The sequence below is a fragment of the Aquarana catesbeiana genome, linkage group LG01 (genome assembly GCF_042186555.1).
Source record: "Aquarana catesbeiana isolate 2022-GZ linkage group LG01, ASM4218655v1, whole genome shotgun sequence".
NCBI lineage: Eukaryota > Metazoa > Chordata > Amphibia > Anura > Ranidae > Aquarana > Aquarana catesbeiana.
The window spans coordinates 976,926,500-976,948,021 of NC_133324.1; the positions used below are offsets into that span (position 1 = coordinate 976,926,500).

At 45.8% G+C, this 21,522-nt stretch overlaps 1 protein-coding gene across 5 annotated transcripts in view; it reads left to right on the forward strand.

The window, feature by feature from the left end:
* LOC141123432 (cytosolic phospholipase A2 gamma-like) overlaps positions 1-21,522 on the forward strand; it is a 211,903-nt gene that overhangs the window by 121,180 nt on the left and 69,201 nt on the right. For 3 of the 5 annotated variants that reach the window (XM_073612054.1, XM_073612056.1, XM_073612055.1), the window contains 2 exons: positions 3,863-3,971; positions 13,593-13,733. In XM_073612054.1, the coding sequence (XP_073468155.1) occupies positions 3,863-3,971; positions 13,593-13,733 (250 nt within the window). The remainder of the gene's footprint in view (positions 1-3,862; positions 3,972-13,592; positions 13,734-21,522) is intronic. The other 2 variants (XM_073612057.1, XM_073612058.1) reach the window with 1 other exon arrangement.

A 21,522-nucleotide genomic window follows, 5' to 3' on the forward strand; every position in this document is an offset into this window, starting at 1 on the left:
CAAACGCTGGGCATCCTCCTGGAGCATGTACCCAACACTGTGGTCAAACAGTTTGAGGGACTCCTCAGGAGGACATGGTGGGGCTAGGGAAGGAGTCACTGATGTACAAAGTACCCTGAGCATGGATGAGAGAGGATGAGGAGGATGAGGACGGCTTGGTCATCCACTCGACCAAGTCTTCCGCATGTTGCGGCTCAACACGGCCAGCTGCCGAAAAAAAGGCCAAGCGTGTCCCACGGCCACGTGCTGATGAGGATGCACCGTCTCCACGACCAGCACTAGACACAGAGCCTGCTTGCCCTCTCTTATTGGCTTGTGACTGTCTGCCTCTCCTTCTTGGCCTTCCAGACATACTAATGGCCTGTAGATGCACTAACCTGGGATATATATATATATATATATATATATATATATATATATATATATATACTGATACTGCAGCTAGCAAAATCAACTGCCTGCCTGTAGTATGAGAACACCACCAACCTTCTACAGGTAGCTTTAGCTGAACACTGTGCAGAGCTCGCAAAAAACTAACTTGTAGCTTTTTTATCTGCCTGCGGTAGTGATAGGATCAGGAAAACACCACCGACCTTCTACAGGTAGCTTTAGCTGAACACTGTGCAGAGCTCGCAAAAAAATAACTTGTAGGTTTAGCTGAACACTGTGAAGAGGACGCACCACACTAACTTGTAGTTTTAGCTGAACACTGTGAGCAGGACGCACTGCACTAACTTGTAGCTTTAGATGAACACTGTGCAGAGGTCTCACTACACTAACTTGTAGTTTTAGCTGAACACTGTGAGCACGACGCACTACACTAACTTGTAGTTTTAGCTGAACACTGTGAGGAGGACGCACCACACTAACTTGTAGTTTTAGCTGAACACTGTGAGCAGGACGCACTACACTAACTTGTAGCTTTAGATGAACACTGTGCAGAGGTCTCACTACACTAACTTGTAGTTTTAGCTGAACACTGTGAGCAGGACGCACTGCACTAACTTGTAGCTTTAGATGAACACTGTGCAGAGCTTGCAAAAAAATAACTTGTAGGTTTAGCTGAACACTGTGAGGAGGACGCACCACACTAACTTGTAGTTTTAGCTGAACACTGTGAGCAGGACGCACTGCACTAACTTGTAGCTTTAGATGAACACTGTGCAGAGGTCTCACTACACTAACTTGTAGTTTTAGCTGAACACTGTGAGCAGGACGCACTACACTAACTTGTAGTTTTAGCTGAACACTGTGAGGAGGACGCACCACACTAACTTGTAATTTTAGGTGAACACTGTGAGCAGGACGCACTACACTAACTGTAAATAGTCTAGCTGCCTGACTGTGGTACTAATAGGATCAAAAGAACACCAGCAATTTTCTTCAGGTAGCTGTAAATACTGTAACAAGACAAGCCTGCCTGTCAGTAAGAAGATAACAGGAACGGATCTAGCTAAACTGAATACAGTGTATATATATATATATATATATATATGCAACACCTGGGATGCATATATATACACAATACACTGTAAGTGCAGCTAACTCACTGATTGTCCTGCCTAATCTAGCTAACTCAAATGAAATGACACTGTCTCTCTGTCTATCTATCTCTCTCTCAATGCCGGAACACACACTACCCTCGGCCGCCGTGCAGGCGGCCTTATATAGTGTGGGGCGTGTTCTAAACCCCCTGAGCCATAATTGGCCAAAGCCACCCTGGCTTTGGCCAATTACAGCTCTCTCTACCGACGGCGCTGTGATTGGCCAAGCATGCGGGTCATAGTGCATGCTTGGCCAATCATCAGCCAGCAATGCACTGCGATGCCGCAGTGAATTATGGGCCGTGACGCGCCACACGAATTTGGCGCGAACGGCCCATAACGTTCAGAATTCGGCGAACGACCGAACAGCCAATGTTCGAGTCGAACATGGGTTCGACTCGAACACGAAGCTCATCCCTAGTCACGCTTTGAATGACAATTGCTCGATTCAACACTGTACCCATTTACATTTGACAATTACATTTTATCATTTTTTTCCACACAAATAGAGCTTTCTTTTGGTGGTATTTAATCACTGCTGGATTTTTTAGTAAAAAGAAAAAAGACCAAAAATTAAAAAAAAAAAAACAAAAACAAAATAAAAAACAGTTTGTCTTAGTTTATGTCAGTAAATTTTGTAAATAAGTAATTTTTGTCCTTAACTGATATGCCCTGATGAGGCTGCACTGAAGGGCACTGATGAGGTGGCACTAATTTGTCACACTAATAGGCGGCACTGGTGGGCACCACTGACTGGCATCACTAATGGGCACTGATTAGTGGCACTACTTAGGCTTTCCTGGAATCAGGGCACTGATGATCAATGTCCCGATTACTTGCCCTGGTCTCCCCTGCAAGGAGATACCGCTGATTGGCTCTCCTTGCCACGCACTCTGTCAGTGTGAGGCGAGGAGAGACGATATTTGGCACTTCCACATTTACATGTGACCGGCTGTGAGAACGACCGATCTGGGGTGCCACCATATGACGTCCACCCAGAATGAGAGCCGCACGGCTCTTCTGTCATTTGACAGTGGGTGGGCGGCAAGCGGTTAAAGTGTCATTAAACCTAGACTATGAAAAACTCATTACATGCTGTAGAACAGAGTATTTATTGGTGTAGAGTGAAGTATACCTACTTAATCCTGCCTTCAGCTGTCCCTCCCATCTTCTCTGTGCCCCATCACAGCCTTTGTAGACTAGCTGTTGTCATCTACTGTGCATGTTCTAGTTTCCTTCTAAGCGCAAGTGTAAGTCTAATGCCACGTACAGACGAATCGGACATTCCGACAACAAAATCCTGGATTTATTTCCGACGGATGTTGGCTCAAACATGTCTTGCATACACACGGTTGCACAAATGTTGTCGGAAATTCCGATCGCCAAGAACGCTGTGATGTACAAGACGTACGATGAGCCGAGAAAAATGAAGTTCAATAGCCAGTGCGGCTCTTCTGCTTGATTCCGAGCATGCGTGGACTTTTGTGCATCAGAACGGTGTACACACGATCAGAATTTTCGACAACAGATTTTGTTGTTGGAAAATTTGAGATCCAGCTGTCAAATTTTTGTTGTCGGAAATTCCGACAACAAATGTCTGATGGAGCCTACACACGGTCGGAATTTCCGACAACAAGCTTGTTTGTTGGAAATTCCGTCCGTGTGTATGCGGCATAAGTTTAATAACACTGAACCTTGGGGTACATCATTAATATCACTGGACCTTGGGGTACATCACTAATAACACTGAACCTTGGGGCACACCACTAATAACACTGAACCTTGGGGTACACCACTAATAACACTGAACCTTGGGTCATACCTTTAATGACACTGAACCTTGGGGCATACCTCTAATAACACAGAACCTTGGGGCACACCACTAATAACACTGAACCTTGGGGCACACCACTAATAACACTGAACCTTGGGGTACACCACTAATAACACTGAACCTTGGGGTACACCTCTAATAACACTGAACCTTGAGGTACACCACTAATAACACTGAACCTTGGGGTACACCTCTAATAACATTGAAACTTGGGGTACACCACTAATAACACTGAACCTTGGAGTACACCACTAATAACACTGAACCTTGGGGTAAACCACTAATAACACTTAACCTTGGAGTACACCACTAATAACACTGAACCTTGGGGCACACCTCTAATAACACTGAAACTTGGGGTACACCACTAATAACACTGAACCTTGGGGTACACCTCTAATAACACTGAACCTTGGGGTATACCTCCAATAACACTGAACCTTGGGGAACACACACTGGTAATATGTATCTCTTATCTCTGCAGGTCAATAAAGGAAAGCTGTCCAGTCACAAGGAAATGTGTGAGACCGGTGAAGACCCGTATCCCGTCTACTCTGCTGTGAGAAAGAGTCTAATACATGAAAACAAATCAGGTGAGTTTACTAGAACGGCATTCTTAATATCTCCTTACCATATGGCATATGATTCCTATATGATGAGGAATAATGAAAACTAAAATTGGGGCTTGATGAATGTGTATTATATCCACGCCACGGATGTGGCATCTAGTTGGTTTGGATCAGCAGCTGTACACATATATCACAATATATGTGAAAATCAATGTCAATATAATAAAGACCGCACTGAAAAAAAATTAAATATGTGCAAAAAGAAAAAAAAATATGAAACCTTCAAGTTCTACATATTTTTGGTTAAAAAAAAAATGTAATTGCCATAAGCATATATTGTTTTGTTTTGCGCAAAAGTTATAGCGTCTACAAAATAGGAGATATATTTTTGGCATTTTTATTATTTTTTTATTTTACTAGTAATGGCGGTGATCTGTGATTTTTTTTTTTTAGCAGGACTGCAACATTGCGACGGACAGATCGGACACTTGACACTATTTTGGGACCAGTGACATTTATACAACAATCAGAGCTAAAAATAGCCACCGATTACTATATAAATGTCACTGGCAGGGAAGAGGTTAACACTAGGGGGTAAAAAAGGGCTTAAATGTGCTCCATCGGCCCCTTAATGAGCTGTTGTGACTGACTGGGGGAGGAGACCGTTCGCTGTTCCTAATTACTAGGAACAGCAGATCTGTCTCTACTCCCCTGACAGAATGGAGATCTGTCTGTTTACATTGACAGATCTCCTATTTGTCCTTCTCAGGAGCAATCGCGGGTCACTGGCGGCCATGCGCATTGGCTCCTACGTCACGTGGCATGCCCCCGGCCCTTATACCCCTTAAAGCACCCGCTGTACAGCTACAGCGATTCACGCAGGAGTGCCATACTGTCACCATCAAACGACGGCGGGTGGTTAATAAAGTGACAATGCAACCAATAAGATAAAACAAATAAATTATTATTTAAAATATGTGCAAAGAAATTCACCAGGATACTGTATACATCTACTCACCATTTGTAATTGCAGTGGATATTTAGGCAGGGTTGCTCCCAAAAATAGTCATCTTGGCTAATTGTTAGAGATCAATTGGTTTCTCCCTAAGTCTGGCCTTGTTGCACTTTTCTCTTATACCACTAGGTGGCTGGGTACTTGGTGGTACTAGATACGAGAAGGGCATGCAAGGTCAGATTATGGGTATGTAGGGTGTCTCAGCCAATGGGCAGGGGTTTTGTTGGATCCCTTGGCCTGAGGGAGAGCCTATATATTCAGGTGGAGTAAGGTGATCAGTGATTTGTGTCACCTGGACGGCTCTCTGGGCTACTAGGCCAGAGTTTGGGCCTATCCTGGGAACATCTGGCTGCTAGGCTGTCTGAGGGCCTATCCAGGAGCAAGATAGCAGCGCAGGGTTGGGACTGTGGCTTACAGTCGAACCAGAAGTGACGGTTCTGCCGACCGGAGAACCTGTCGTGGTCAGAGGTAGAAGGGAAGCTGTCGCCACTAAGGGACCATCAACCTTATTACCAGGGACCACAGTGAGTAACTTAAGCAAATATCAGAGCATAATTCTCACCAACCAGGGATGGTGGAGAATCGGGAAAACTCAGTGGTATCAAGCCAGGAACCCAGCCAGTGGAGGTAATGCTTGCAAAGCAGCCTTGTGTGTCAAGCCAGGGACCGAGCAGGCCAGAGGGGTGAAGCTTGAGAGGTATCTTGAGTGCCAAGCTAGGGATCCAGCAGAGAAGGGGGGTTGACGCTTGAGGAAGATACCACTGTGAAGATTGGAGGAGCTCAAGGGATTCAGTGGCATTCAAGAAGTGTCTGGCGCCCAATGACTTTAATCATCTTGCACCCACAATGCCTCACAACCCACTACATACAGAAGGATGTCAGCTGTCTTTGGCCCTGGAAGTTCTCATCAGACTGAAGGAGGCCAGAGACCTTGCTACATATATATATATATTGTCAGGATACGAGCTGCATGTAGATGCCAGCCGAGATGGGTTGGGCGGAGTGTTGTACCAGGAACATGATGGACACTTAAGGCCTGTCGCTTATGTGAGTTGGAGTTTGGCACCTGCTGAGAAGAACTACCTCACCCACAAGCTGGAGTTCCTGGCCTTGAAGTGGGCAGTAGTGGACAAACTGAGGGACTACCTATATGGCACAGAGTTCATACACAAAACAGATAACAACACTCTTACATACTTCCTCACTACTGCAAAGCTGGATGCCACGGGCCATAGATGGTTGGCCGACCTCTCAGGTTTTACCTTCAGCCTAAAGTACCGACCGGGGGTTGGGAATAAGGATGCTATGTCGAGAAGACCCCACTGTTCCCGGGACTCCCCAGAAGAATTGACCCAGCTAACCCCTGAAGGAGTGAGAGTCCTTTGTGAAGGGGCAGAACAGCAAGTAAGGGGTGGGGCCAGAGCTAAGGAGATTGGAGTGTCAGCTGCTGGGTTGCCCAGAAGCTATTGCAACATCACCCAAGTCGGGATGAAGGTTTGCCAAAGCTTTCCAAAAAGGATCTGCGTAGGCACCAGTTGGAAGACCCCCTCTGCAGTTTGGCATTGAAGGCACTGGAGAGCCATTGTCCCGACTTACTTTTTACTGACTCACTAAAAGAAGGCCGTTTACTACACCGAGAGTGGGATCGGCTGCAGTTGCAGCAAGAGGTAGTCTACTGAAGGGGCCCCTCTTAAGATCCTGAAGAGAAATGGCAGTTGTTCTTGCCAGAGAAACACCGGGAGAAGGTGTTAATTGCTCTACACGATCATCATGGCCATCTAGGGTCCGAGAGGACTTTCCAACTGGTGAGGGACAGATTCTATTGGCCCTGCATGAGGACTGAAGTTGAGAGTTACTGCCATTCTTGCCTTAGGTGTATTCAAAGAAAGACTTTACCTCAACGAGCCACCCCAATGGGCCACCTAGAGGGTCAAGGACCATTGGATCTGGTGTGCATTGATTTTCTGTGCCTGGAGTCTGACGTGAGTGGGCAGGGAAATATCCTGGTGATAACTGACCATTTCACCCGTTATGCCCAGGCGTTTCCCACAAGGGATCAACAGGCATCCACAGTAGCCAAGATTTTAGTAGAAAAATGATTTGTCTACTATGGTCTGCCCCAGCGCATCCACTCAGACCAAGGGAGAGGCTTTGATAGCAGCCTCATTAAAACACTCTTGGATTTGTTGGGCATCCAGAAATCTAGAACTACTCCCTACCATCCTCAAGGCAATCCTCAACCAGGGAGATTCAATCAAACTCTTTTGAACATGCTAGGAACTTTAACCTCCGAACAAAAGCAACACTGGAGCAAACACATTGCGGCCATAGTGCACGCATACAACAGTACTACAAGTGATGCCACAGGATACTCTCCATATCGCCTGATGTTTGAAAGGGAGGCTCGGCTACCAGTAGACATGGCTTTCATTGTATCCTCGGACCATACCTCAGCAACTTCCCACAGAGGGCATGTGGACCGACTGCAAAGAAGCCTGAAAACTGCCTATGATAAGGCCCAAGCTGTTTCATAAGCCAGAGGACAGAGGAACAAAAGAAATTTTGACCTCAGGGTGCGGATACAAGACCTAAAACCAGGAGAAAGAGTGTTGTTGAGGAATCTGGGTATACCTGGGAAGCACAAATTGGCTGATCATTGGAAGTCACAGCCCTATGTTATATGCAAACAACTCCCAGGCCTGCCATTAAAGACTTGGCATCAAAGCCACCTATCTTGTGCCACAAGATAGGTCTTCTGAAGATCTAGAAGACCCTCCGCCCTCCTTGCAGAGAACAGACTCTGAGGATTATTTCCTTTCTTTTCAAGCCGAGATACAAGATACTGAAATACAAGGGGCGGAAGAAGAAGAACAGTAGGAAGAAGGGGATGAAGACAATGCTAGTTTACCTGAAACACCAAAACCGAAAGCACAGCGAGCAAAGAGAATTATTCACCCACCCAGGAGACTAACCTATGACACCTTGGGTGAATGCTCCGAGGAGATTTGTTTCGCTTCAAAAAGGACTCTTGAAGCGCCTGGTCCTTCCACCGCTGATTTGGTGGAGGACAACTTCATCTCACCCCCTGACACATCTATACAGGACACTTCAGTGTCAGTGGCAAGTGCACAGAACAGTCTCCCTCCTTGTGACAGTTGGTGGGAGGCTCCTCTGTCAGCTTTGTGTCATGGTATGAACTGCTTGAGCTTAAACCCTGCCTATGATAATGCAGCTTGTTTGTTACCATGTGTGCTCTAACCTATACTTTTTTTGTGCATGTAATAAACAACATGTAACAGGTCACAAATTTTGACTATCTTTGGGGACCAAAGATTTAAAGCAGGGGGAGTATGTAGTGCAGGAGTTTTGCCTCCCAAGTTACTGTATTAATAAGTAGCTCTTAAATAAGGGTTTGGCTTCCTCTAGTGTTCTTTCTCTTTTGTGCTATTAAGACTTTTGTTTGGTTTCTGTAAAGCCATGCTACAATGCATCGTGGGAGATGTAGTCAAGGAGGAAGTGACTTGTGTGCTTAAACTCAGCCTGGAACTACTGACCCACAATGCCCAGTTCACCTACCCACAATGCCAGATGACATAACAGCCTGCTGGGTAAGCAGATAAAAGGGACAGGTGTGGCATGTTTCTGGCCTCTTGGGACGCCATTCAAAGACTGCCTGCAGGGAGGTATGTGCGTGACTGACAGACTGCATCCTGGAAGGTGCAGAGCAGAATAGTTTGGCCTCTGAGAAGTTCCGGAGCACAGACAGCTGGACCAGCGTGTGGATGGACTGGAGGATCCAAGATTTCTAAAGGTTTCCTCCATTACAGTTGCATCAGCCATCAGAAGGAGCGGTGCGGTGTGATGGTGCCATCTTGGATCGGGACTGAGATACCAGGAAAGGAACCTTGCAAGCATTTGGGCCTGTTGTGGTGAGCAGGCACTTGCCCAGATAAATATAGTGTACGGTTGCCGTGTTACGTAGTTAGACTGCTGGTGGGACTTGTAGTCCCACAGACGCATTCTCATTCATCCATAGCCTACATACAGCAGAACTGCAGGATTGCTTTTCCAGGTGCTATAAAGTTAATGTTGTAACACATCCAGCACTAAGGAGGAATTATTAGAAGTGCCTTTTTCACAAGTACACAACTATCAGCGCATTGTTCATTCTACAGTCTACTGCTTACTTGTTTCCCGGTTTGGATTTACAAATACTGCAGTCTAATACCATTAAGCTAGCGAAGATTCTGAAGACAAGGAACTTTTATCACCATTCACTCTACCACCTGGAACATTGCATTATCACCTAGGGGGAGCCCTTGAGTACAGGACATAAACATATTGTATTGTGTTGTTGCATGTTCATGGCATTGTGAGTACCTGTCCCACTGTGCACCTGTTTGCATATGCTATCTATGGTGATCTTGGAAAACTGTTTCACTTTTTCATTTGACTGTTATATTGCCATTTACTGTTTCTGAGTAGTCACCCTGTTCATCCTGTTAACTTCTATCCCAGTAAAATTTTATATGGTTAATTGATACCCTGTGTGAGTATCTATCTTTATTGCAGTTGGTGCAGTGACGACTCCAAAAGGTGACGTTAATTATACTGTATAGTGTGTTATTACGGTATTTCTCTTTACCACTGGGTATTACATTAACAGTACTACACAGTTGTGTCAGAGGGGTCGAGACTGTTCTTGGGGTTGGTAGGTAGAGTGCAGGATATCACATATATCAGCAGCTCCTACGGGGGTGAGTGCTACATGTACATAAATGGAAAAGTGATGTAACCTTTTATGGTCATTTCTAAAAGTGTCCCAAAAGTAAAAACTGTTCTTACTTATAAAAATAGTGAAAAAAAACATACCTTGACTTCTTTTCTTTGATTTCAGGAGCCTTGTAGGAACATCCTAGAATGTTGACTCTTGGTTAAAGCGGAGGTTCACACAAAAATTGAACCTCCACTTTTAAGAACCCTTCCCCCCTCCGGTGTCACATTTGGCACCTTTCAGGGGGGAAGGGGGTGCAGATACCTGATACCTATTTGCACCCACTTCCAGCATAGACTCCCACGGGTGTCTACGCCCCCTCCCGTCCCCACCGCGCTGTCTGCTGGGACACACACGGGTCCCAGAGACAGCGGGGACCAGTTAGGAAGAGCAGCGCGACTCGCGCATGCGCAGTAGGGAACCGGGAAGTGAAGCCGCAGCGCTTCACTTCCTGGTTCCCTTACAGAGAATGGCGGTGGCAGCACCCGAGGACCAAGGGACGATTCGGTCTTGGGTGCCGACATCGCTGGACCCTGGGACAGGTGAGTGTCCTTATTTTAAAAGTCAGTAGCTGCAGTATTTGTAGCTGCTGACCTTTAATTTTTTCGCGGGACTCCCTCTTTAAAGTGGTTGTATACACTTTTTTAAATTTTTACCTACAGGTAAGCCTATAATAAGGCTTGCCTGTAGGTAAAATTAATATCTCCTTACCTGTACAGTTTAGGAGATATTTACTTTGCATACAGCCTCTGACATCAGCGGCGCATGCGCTGTAAATAGCCCAAGTGATGGTCAGCAGACGCTGCCAGACCTTGCCGGGAAGAAGACTCCCGCATGCATGCACAGGAGTGACGTAATTGTGGCTCCAGCCACTCACAGCGCCGGAGCCACGAACCTGGAAGAAGCGCAGAGGGAACATGTCAGCTCCCTCGGCATGGACCGGGATCAGACGGCGAGGCCTCGTTCTAAGGTGAGTATTTCATAATGAGCTAGTATGCACTGCATACTAGCTCATTATGCCTTTACCTTACAGGTTTTTTTGTTTTAAAAAAAAACAAAACATTTCTGTGGTATACAACCGCTTTAACTGCTTCCAGCCCAGCCTATAATACAATGACGGCCGAGCGGGAATGCTGCCTTACTGGGCAGACATCATCTGGGCCGTTGCCAGTACCATTTGATTGCTGTGACCAATCACAGCAGATTACATGACAGTTGTACACATGGAATGGCTTTTATTGATAGGCATTCATTGTGTACTGTTGTGTTGATCTCTGTGATTGGTCACAATGATCACGTGGTACAGACAGGGCCAATCACAGTGCATTCATACTAAGTGATAGCTGTGGCCAATCACAGTTTCATAATAATAAACACTGGATGAATGGATGCCATTCATTATTATATGAGATTTATATAGCGCCAACAGTTTACGCAGAGCTTTACAATGTATAAGGGGGACAACACAATTACAGTACAGTTCAATACAAAAGGTACAGGAGGGCCCTAAAAATTCTTGCTTATAACAGTGATTATCACTTTTAAAAGCAATCAAAGTGTGTAAAAAAATCCTGATCACCTCACCAGAGTAGTACAGTGTCACTATGGTAACACTGTACTGCTCTGGTCACAGTACAGACAGTCCCCGGGTTCCAAGCAAGGTATGTTCTGTTGGTTTGTTCTTAAGTTGAATGTGTATGTAAGTTGGAACTGGTAAATTTTTTAAGTGTAACTCCAGGAAAAAAATATGTTTTGGATAGCATAGGGAAGGGTTAACACCCCTTTGACATTTGTTTTGCTGTCTGTGCTCCTCTTCAGAAGATTTCATATCACTTTCTGTCCCTGTGACAATTGGAAATGTTGGATTGTTGTGAAAACAAGGATTGGTGAAAAAACAGTTTTTCCCATGATAACTCTTATGCCACGAACACACGAGCGGATTTTCCATCAGAAAAATCTTGGATGGTTTTTCCATCGGAATTCCCCTCAAGCTTGCCTTGCATACACACAGTCACACAAAAGTTCACTGAACTTTCGACCGCCAAGAACGCGGTGACGTACAACACTACGACGAGCTGAGAAAATGAAGTTCAATGTTTCCAAGCATTCGTCGAATTGTTTCCGAGCATGCGTAGGAATTTTGCGCGTCGGAATTGGTACAGATGATCGGAATTTCAGATTGGAACTTTTTCAGACCGAAAAATTGAGAACATGCTCTCAATCTTTTGCTGGCTGGAATTCGGCCAGCAAAAGTCCGATGGAGCATACACACGGTCGCATTTTCCGACCAAAAGCTCTCATTGGTCTTTTGCTGGCCGAATTTCCATTACAGGAGTGAATTTCCCTTCCTAGGGGTAGATTTCCTCTCACTCCCTCCATCTGTAAGTATGAGTTTTATGTAAGTCGGATGCATGTAATTTAGGGACTGCTTGTATATAAAAATAATCGTAGCAAAAAGAAAAAAGATATAATAAAATGAGAGAAAATTGAAAAAAAATATTTATTTATTTTAACACCAGTTATGATGAGACTGTGCTGCACTAGTGACAGTATGTAAAAAAAATATATATATATATATATATATATATATATATATATATATATATATATATATATATATGGAAAAAAAACTATTTTTTTTATTTTTTCATTTTCAAAAAAATTGTGACAAATATTTACAAATTCAAACAGCTCGCCATGCCTCTTACTAAATACCTTGGTCTGTCTACATTCCAAAAAGGGGTCATTTGGGGGAATATTTGTACTGTCCTGGCATTTTAGGGCCTCAAGAAATGGGATAGGCCATCAGCACTGATCAATTTTCAAATATATATACCATAGTTTGCGGACACTATAACTTTCAAACAGACTAAATAATATGCACTGATTTACCAAAGAATTGTAGCAAAAAACTTTAACACATTAAGGAATGCATAATTAGCTTTAACAAGTCCCTTACAGGGGTTTCAAATTTCAGGATGTACCTCAAGGGCATAAACGGTAGCTCCATATGAGGTCCCACGTGGCCAACAAAGTAACAAATGTGGATCAACTATGCCACTTGAGACAAAGGGGCTAAGTTTAAGCCCGAGAGATTATACTGTAAATTTGAACACAGATCTGCCCTCAGGATAAAGTAATCTGAGTATAGTCTTTGAGGTGATCTTCTGCCGGCTACGTTGGGGCCCTTTTGAGACATTGGTATGCAGAAAAATACAGGTGCCACATTCGTATTAGCCTATCTGAAGGCTAGTTCAGTTTTCCTTCAAATTATATTTTATCATTTGAAATGAGAGAAACCCTAACATTACCATGAGGGCCTGCAGTGGGAAGGAAGGATGTATGACTGGAGACGAGAGAGATAAAGTTTGGAATTCACTGGGTTTTTTTGAGAGCTCCACTGTACTAGAAGAAAGCAAAGATGTGTGTAATATAAGGAGACCTGCTGTATAGGTGGATGGAAAAGAAATTTTGAACTGTTGGTTAATTTAATTTGTAACAACGCACACATTGTATACCAAAGTTGTTATATGATATGTTCTACTCAATGATGGGACATGTGATGTGTGTGCGGTTTTATACATTTCAATTAAAACGTTTTGTTTCATAAAAAAAAAGAAAAGAAATTTTCTATTGTGCTCTCAAATGTTCTTACCACTGCCAAAGTCAAAGTCAGTCAAAAAATGAAAGTCATTTTGACCCGCAACTACCTTTAAAAAAAAATCAGATAAATGTTCAGAAAACAAAAGTTTTCAAGCAAAATTCTTCTTGTACTCTTTAATGTGTAGAAGACACATCTCTAGATTGACAATAGCTGGAGGAAAATCTATTTTCATCTAATCTTATCTCATTTTAGAAGCTTGGTTTGAGTTCACTCCACATACATCTGGATTTCCTGCTTACAAATGTTATATAAAGACTGAGAATCTGGGAAGTGAGTTTAAAGGAGGATGTTTATTGAAGAAGCAGCCTGAACCTGACTTGATTTATCTTCAAGGTGAGCTGAATCAGAGACCGTCATTAACTAACAAGGCAAAAAATCTTACTTGTGCAATTTATCATAGCACCAAATCAGACTAATGCCCCGTACACACATTGATCGGACATTCCGACAACAAAATCCTAGGATTTTTTCCAAAGAATGTTGGCTCAAACTTGCCTTGCATACACACGGTCACAGAAAGTTGTCGGAAAATCCGATCATTCTGAACGCGGGGACGTAAAACATGTACGTCGGGACTATAAACGGGGCAGTAGCCAATAGCTTTCATCTCTTTATTTATTCTGAGTAGGGATGAGCCGAACACCCCCTGGTTCGGTTCGCACCAGAACCTGCGAATCGACCGAAAATTTGCACGAACGTTAGAACCCCATTGACGTCTATGGGACTCGAATGTTCAAAATCAAAAGTGCTCATTTTAAAGGCTAATTTACATGGTATTGTCCTAAAAAGGGTTTGGGGACCCTGGTCCTGCCCCAGGGGACATGTATCAATGCAAAAAAACTTTTAAAAACGGCCGTTTTTTTCGGGAGCAGTGATTTGAATGATGCTTAAAGTAAAAAAAAAAAAAGTGAAATATTCCTTTAAATATCGTACCTGGGGGGTGTCTATAGTATGCCTGTAAAGTGGCGCGTGTTTCCCGTGTTTAGAACAGTCCCTGCACAAAATGTCATTTTTAAAGGAAAAAATCTCATTTAAAACTGCTTGCAGGTTTAATGTAATGTCCGGTCCTGGCAATATGGATGAAAATCAGTGAGACAAACGGCATGGGTACCCCCAGTCCATTACCAGGCCCTTTGGGTCTTGTATGGATATTAATGGGAACCCCGCACCCAAATTAAAATAAGGAAAGGTGTGGGGCCACCGGGCCCTATATACTCTGAACAGCAGTATACAGGCGGTGCAAACAAGACAGGGACTGTAGGTTTGTTGTTAAGTAGAATCTGTTTGTAATTTTGAACGGGTACATTTTTAACGTGTTTAGCTCCAGCCAAAAAATCTTTTTTAAGCTTTTTGGAAAACATAGGGAAGGGTTATCACCCCTGTGACATTTGTTTTGCTGTCTGTCCTCCTCTTCAGAAGATTTCACCTCACTTTTTGTGCCAATGACAAATGTTTTTTGAAAATTTGGGTTTTTTTGTGGAACAAGGAATGGAAAGCATCAGTGGAAAGGAGAAATGTTTTTCCCATATTAACTCTTACAGGAGAGAATTTCCCTTCCTAGGGGTAGATTTCATCTCACTTCCTGTTGTCTCCTTCCGTTTGTAAGTAGGAGTCGTTTGTAAGTTAGATGTTTGAAAGTAGGGGCCTGCCCTATATACTCAGCAGAAATTTGGGCCTTAGGTGTTGCTGTGGCCACAACACTGTAAGCCCTCACAGGGCCCTGCTGTGAAATATTAGATCAAGAATTGTAATTACATGCCACTGTTAAACAGGGGCAGAAAAATTGGGCCTTTGGTGCTGGTGGTGCTGGTGCCACAACACTGTAAGTCCTCACTTGCTCTTGGTGGGTGCAGAAATGGGCCCTGCTGTGAAATATTAGATCAAGAATTGTAATTACATGCCCCTGTTGAACAAGGGCAGAAAAATTGGGCCTTTGGTGGTGGTGGTGCTGGTGCCACAACACTGTAAGTCCTCACAGACACTCTAGTTGGAATGCAGAAACGAGCCCTGCTGCAAAGTATTGCATCAAAAATTGTAATTACACGCCCCTGTTAAACAGGGGCTGAAAAAATGGGCCTTAGGCACTGGTGCTGGTGCCACAACACTGCAACCCCTCACAGATACTCTAGTTGGAACGCAGAAACGAGCCCTGCTGCAAAGTATTGCATCAAAAATTGTAATTACATGCCCCTGTTAAACAGGGGCTGAAAAATTGGGCCTTAGGCACTGGTGCTGGTGCCACAACACTGCAACCCCTCACAGATACTCTAGTTGGAACGCAGAAACGAGCCCTGCTGCAAAGTATTGCATCAAAAATTGTAATTACACGCCCCTGTTAAACAGGGGCTGAAAAATTGGGCCTTAGGCACTGGTGCTGGTGCCACAACACTGCAACCCCTCACAGATACTCTATTTGGAACGCAGAAACGAGCCCTGCTGCAAAGTATTGCATCAAAAATTGTAATTACACGCCCCTGTTAAACAGGGGCTGAAAAATTGGGCCTTAGGCACTGGTGCTGGTGCCACAACACTGCAACCCCTCACAGATACTCTAGTTGGAGCGCAGAAACGAGCCCTGCTGCAAAGTATTGAATCAAAAATTGTAATTACACGCCCCTGTTAAACAGGGGCTGAAAAATTGGGCCTTAGGCACTGGTGGTGGGACACGAACATGAATAATCAAAAGTGCTAATTTTAAAGGCTTATATGCAAGTTATTGTCATAAAAAGTGTTTGGGGACCCGGGTCCTGCCCCAGGGGACATGGATCAATGAAAAAAAAAGTTTTAAAAACGGCCCTTTTTCAGGAGCAGTGATTTTAATAATGCTTAAAGTCAAACAATAAAAGTGTAATATCACTTTAAATTTCGTACCTGGGGGGTGTCTATAGTATGCCTGTAAAGGGGCGCATGTTTCCCGTGTTTAGAACAGTCTGACAGCAAAATGACATTTCAAAGGAAAAAAAACATTTAAAACTACCCGCGGCTATTGCATTGCCGACAATACACATAGAAGTTCATTGATAAAAATGGCATGGGAATTCCCCACAGGGAAACCCCGAACCAAAATTAAAAAAAAAAAAAAAAAATGATGTGGGGGTCCCCCTAAATTCCATACCAGGCCCTTCAAGTCTGGTATGGATATTAAGGGGAACCCCGGCCAAAATTTTTTAAAAAAAAAAGACGTGGGGTTCCCCCTAAATTCCATACCAGACCCTTCAGGTCTGGTATGGATTTTAAGGGCAACCCCGCGGCAAAAAAAAAAAAAAAAAACGGCGTGGGGTCCCCCCAAAAATTCATACCAGACCCTTATCCGAGCACGCAACCTGGCAGGCCGCAGGAAAAGAGGGGGGGACGAGAGTGCGGCCCCCCCTCCTGAACGTACCAGGCCACATGCCCTCAACATTGGGAGGGTGCTTTGGGGTAGCCCCCCAAAACACCTTGTCCCCATGTTGATGAGGACAAGGGCCTCATCCCCACAACCCTGGCCGGTGGTTGTGGGGGTCTGCAGGCGGGGGGCTTATCGGAATCTGGAAGCCCCCTTTAACAAGGGGACCCCCAGATCCCGGCCCCCCCCCCCTGTGTGAAATGGTAAGGGGGTATACTTACCCCTATCATTTCACTAAAAAAGTGTCAAAAATTTTAAAAATGACAAGAGACAGTTTTTGACAATTCCTTTATTTAAATGCTTCTTCTATCTTCTTTCTTCTATCTTCCTTCGTCTTCTTCTGGTTCTTCTGGCTCTTCTGGTTCTTCCTCCGGCGTTCTCGTCCAGCATCTCCTCCGCGGCATCTTCTATCTTCTTCTCCTCGGGCCGCTCCGCACCCATGGCATTGGGGGGAGGCTCCCGCTCTTCTCTTCATCTTCTTCTTCATCCTCTTCTCTTCTTCCTTCTTCTCTTCTTCATTTTCTTCTCCGGGCCGCTCCGCATCCATGCATGGAGGGAGGCTCCCGCTGTGTGACGGCATCTCCTCATCTGACGGTTCTTAAATAACGGGGGGTGGGGCCACCCGGTGACCCCGTCCCCTCTGACGCACGGGACATGACGGGACTTCCCTGTGGCATTCCCCGTGACGTCACAGGGAAGTCCCGTCAAGTCACCGTGCGTCAGAGGGGGGCGGGGTCACCGGGTGGCCCCGCCCCCCGTTATTTAAGAACCGTCAGATGAGGAGACGCCGTCACACAGCGGGAGCCTCCCTCCATGACAGCATGGCTGCGGAGCGGCCCGAAGAAGAAAACGAAGAACAGAAGAAGAGAAGAAGAGAAGAAGGAAGAAGAGAAGAGGATAAAGAAGAAGATGAAGAGAAGAGCGGGAGCCTCCTCCCAATGCCATGGGTGCGGAGCGACCCGAGGAGAAGAAGATAGAAGACGCCGCAGAGGAGATGCTGGACGAGAACGCCGGAGGCAGAACCAGAAGAGCCAGAAGAAGAAGAAGATGAAGGAAGATAGAAGAAAGAAGATAGAAGAAGCATTTAAACAAAGGAATTGTCAAAAACTGTCTCTTGTCATTTTTAACATTTTTGACACTTTTTTAGTGAAATGGTAGGGGTAAGTATACCCCCTTACCATTTCACACAGGGGGGGGGCCGGGATCTGGGGGTCCCTTGTTAAAGGGGGCTTCCAGATTCTGATAAGCCCCCCGCCCGCAGACCCCCACAACCACCGGCCAGGGTTGTGGGGATGAGGCCCTTGTCCTCATCAACATGGGGACAAGGTGTTTTGGGGGGCTACCCCAAAGCACCCTCCCAATGTTGAGGGCATGTGGCCTGGTACGGTTCAGGAGGGGGGGGTGCACTCTCGTCCCCCCCTCTTTTCCTGCGGCCTGCTAGGTTGCGTGCTCGGATAAGGGTCTGGTATGGATTTTTGGGGGGACCCCACGCCGTTTTTTTTTTTTTTTTTGGCGCGGGGTTCCCCTTAAAATCCATACCAGACCTGAAGGGTCTGGTATGGAATTTAGGGGGAACCCCACGTCTTTTTTTTTTTTTTTTGGCCGGGGTTCCCCTTAATATCCATACCAGACCTGAAGGGCCTGGTATGGAATTTAGGGGGACCCCCACATCATTTTTTTTTTTTTTTTTAATTTTGGTTCGGGGTTTCCCTGTGGGGAATTCCCATGCCGTTTTTATCAATGAACTTCTATGTGTATTGTCGGCAATGCAATAGCCGCGGGTAGTTTTAAATGTTTTTTTTTCCTTCGAAATGTCATTTTGCTGTCAGACTGTTCTATACACGGGAAACATGCGCCCCTTTACAGGCATACTATAGACACCCCCCAGGTACGAAATTTAAAGGGATATTACACTTTTATTGTTTGACTTTAAGCATTATTAAAATCACTGCTCCCGAAAAAATGGCCGTTTTTAAAACTTTTTTTTTCATTGATCCATGTCCCCTGGGGCAGGACCTAGGTCCCCAAACACTTTTTATGACAATAACTTGCATATAAGCCTTTAAAATTAGCACTTTTGATTTCTCCCATAGACTTTTAAAGGGTGTTCCATAGCATTTGAATTTGCCGCGAACACCCCAAATTGTTCGCTGTTCGGCGAACTTGCGAACAGCCAATGTTCGAGTCGAACATGAGTTCGACTCGAACTCGAAGCTCATCCCTACTCAGGGACAGTCACTCAGCATCAGCATAGGCAGTCTTTGAAGGGATCTGAGATTTCAAAAAAAATTATTCGGTTACATCAGCATCAGGTGCTTGGTAGCTGGTGGTGATCCAAGACTGATTCATTTTTATGAAGGTCAGTCGATTGACCGAGTTGGTGGACAGACGCACCCTGTGATCGGTTAAAAAGCCTCCAGCAGCACTGAATGTGCATTCCGAAAGAACGCTGGATGCAGGACAGGCCAGTAGCTCAATTGCATACTGTGCAAGCTCTGGCCAGTGATCCATCCTCAAGACCCAGTAACCCAGAGGATTTTCGGTGGGAAAGGTGTCCAAGTCAGATCTTGCCCCTAGGTATTCCTGCACCATGTAAAACAGACGCTGGCGATGATTGCTGGAACCGATCATACCTTGGGGCTGCGGACCAAAAAATTGTCTGAACACATCGGTCAGACGGCCACCTTCTCCACCGCTCCTTCTTTGACTGACCGAAGCCTCAGCAACACGTTGTCCAGAAACAGGAGTTTGTAACCTCCCAGTCTCTGGGAACGCGTTGCACACACCTTTCTGCAAGGCCTCCCAAAGATGTTTCATCCTCTGCTCCCTCTGCGATGGCAAGATAAGGTCCGCAACCTTACCCTTGTAACGTGGATCAAGGAGGGTTGCCAGCCAGTATTGGTCCTTCTCCTTGATACCACGAATACGAGGATCCTTACGCAGGCTTTGCAGGATCAGGGAGGCCATGCAGCTCCCCTGACCCTGTCCTGGTGCCATAGTCGCACAGGTACTCATTGATGGCCCTCTGCTGCGTGTGCAGCCGCTGCAGCATGGCCAACGTTGAGTTCCACCTGGTGGGCATGTCACAGATTAGGCGGTTCTTGGGCAGGTTAAACTCCTTTTGGAGGTCCGCCAGCTGAGCACTGGCATTATATAACCGGCGGAAATGCACACAGACTTTCCTGGCCTGCCTCAGGACATCCTGTAAGCCCAGGTACCTGCCCAAGAACCGCTGCACCACCAAGTTAAGGACGTGAGCCAAACAGGGCACATGGGTCATTTGTCCCTGTCGGAGGGCAGAGAGGAGGTTGGTGCCATTGTCGCAAACCACCATTTCTGCCTTAAGTTGGCGTGCCGTCAACTACCTCTGAACCTGTCCCTGCAGAGCTGACACAATCTCTGCCCCAGTGTGGCTCCTGTCCCCCAAGCACACCAGCTCAAGCACCGCGTGGCATCTTTTTGCCTGCGTGCTTGCATAGCCCCTTGAACGCCTACTGAGCACCGCTGGTTCCGAGGACAAATCAGCACAGGAAAAGGCCATGGAGGAAGAAGAGGAGGGGGTGGAGGAGAGAGGTGTGGCAGAAACACTAGTAGAATTTTGGAGGCGTGGTGGCGGAACAACCTCCAACACTACTGCACCCTGTCCTGCATCCTTCACAGCTGCCAGAAGAGTCACCCGGTGCACGGTGAAAGATAGGTAACATCCCTGTCCATGCCTGCTGGACCATGAGTCAGCAGTAATATGCACCTTACCGCTGACCGCCCTGTCCAGCGAGGCCAAGACATTGCCTTCCACATGCTGGTAGAGAGCCAGAATCGCCTTCCATGAGAAAAAGTGGCGTTTGAGTACCTGCCACTGAGGAGCCGCACATTCCACAAACTCACGGAAGGGGGCAGAGTCTACCAACTGAAAAGGCAGCAGTTGAAGTGCTAGGAATTTTGCCAAGCTAGCATTCAACCGCTGGGCATGTGGATGGCTGGGAGCAAACTTCTTTCGGCGGTGCAGCAGCTGGGGCAGGGAAATTTGCCTGGTACAATCTGACGTCAGTGTACCAAAAGCAGATTGCCCACAAGTACTTGGCTGTGACACACCTAATTCTACACCTTCATTCCTCTCAGTGCAGGTCTCAGAGAGGACTGAAGGTATAGTGGGGTTGGAGATCTCAGCTGATGAGGAGCAAGGAGAGGTCCTCTTTGTTCTTTGGTGTGGGTCTTTTAGATACGCTTGCCAACGAACTGCATGGCAGGTCAACATATGTCTGGTCAAGCATGTGGTACCCAAGCGGGAGATGTTTTGGCCACGCGAGATACACTTGAGACATATGTTGCAAATAGCAGCGGTGCGATCTGATGCACTCGTCTCAAAAAAGGCCCACACCAAAGAACTTTTTGAATAACGCGCAGAGACTGCAGCGCCCTGCACATGTGGAGCTTTGGGGTGTGATGCAGTCAATGTGCTGCCCTTAGGCTGGCCCCTGGAGGGCATCCTGCCTCGTTGGTGATGTGCCGCCTCCTCCTCCTCCTTCTCTCTCCTATCAGGCACCCACGTTGAGTCAGTGACCTCATCATCCCCTCCCTCCTCATCACTGGAGCAAACCTGGCAGTATGCTGCAGCAGGGGGAGCATGACTGCCAGATTGCTGTCCTTCTTGGGCACCCCCTCTGTCCGTGCTCATGTTACTGCCTTTATCGAGCTCAGTATCATCATCAGAGCCTTCCAAACGCTGGGCATCCTCCT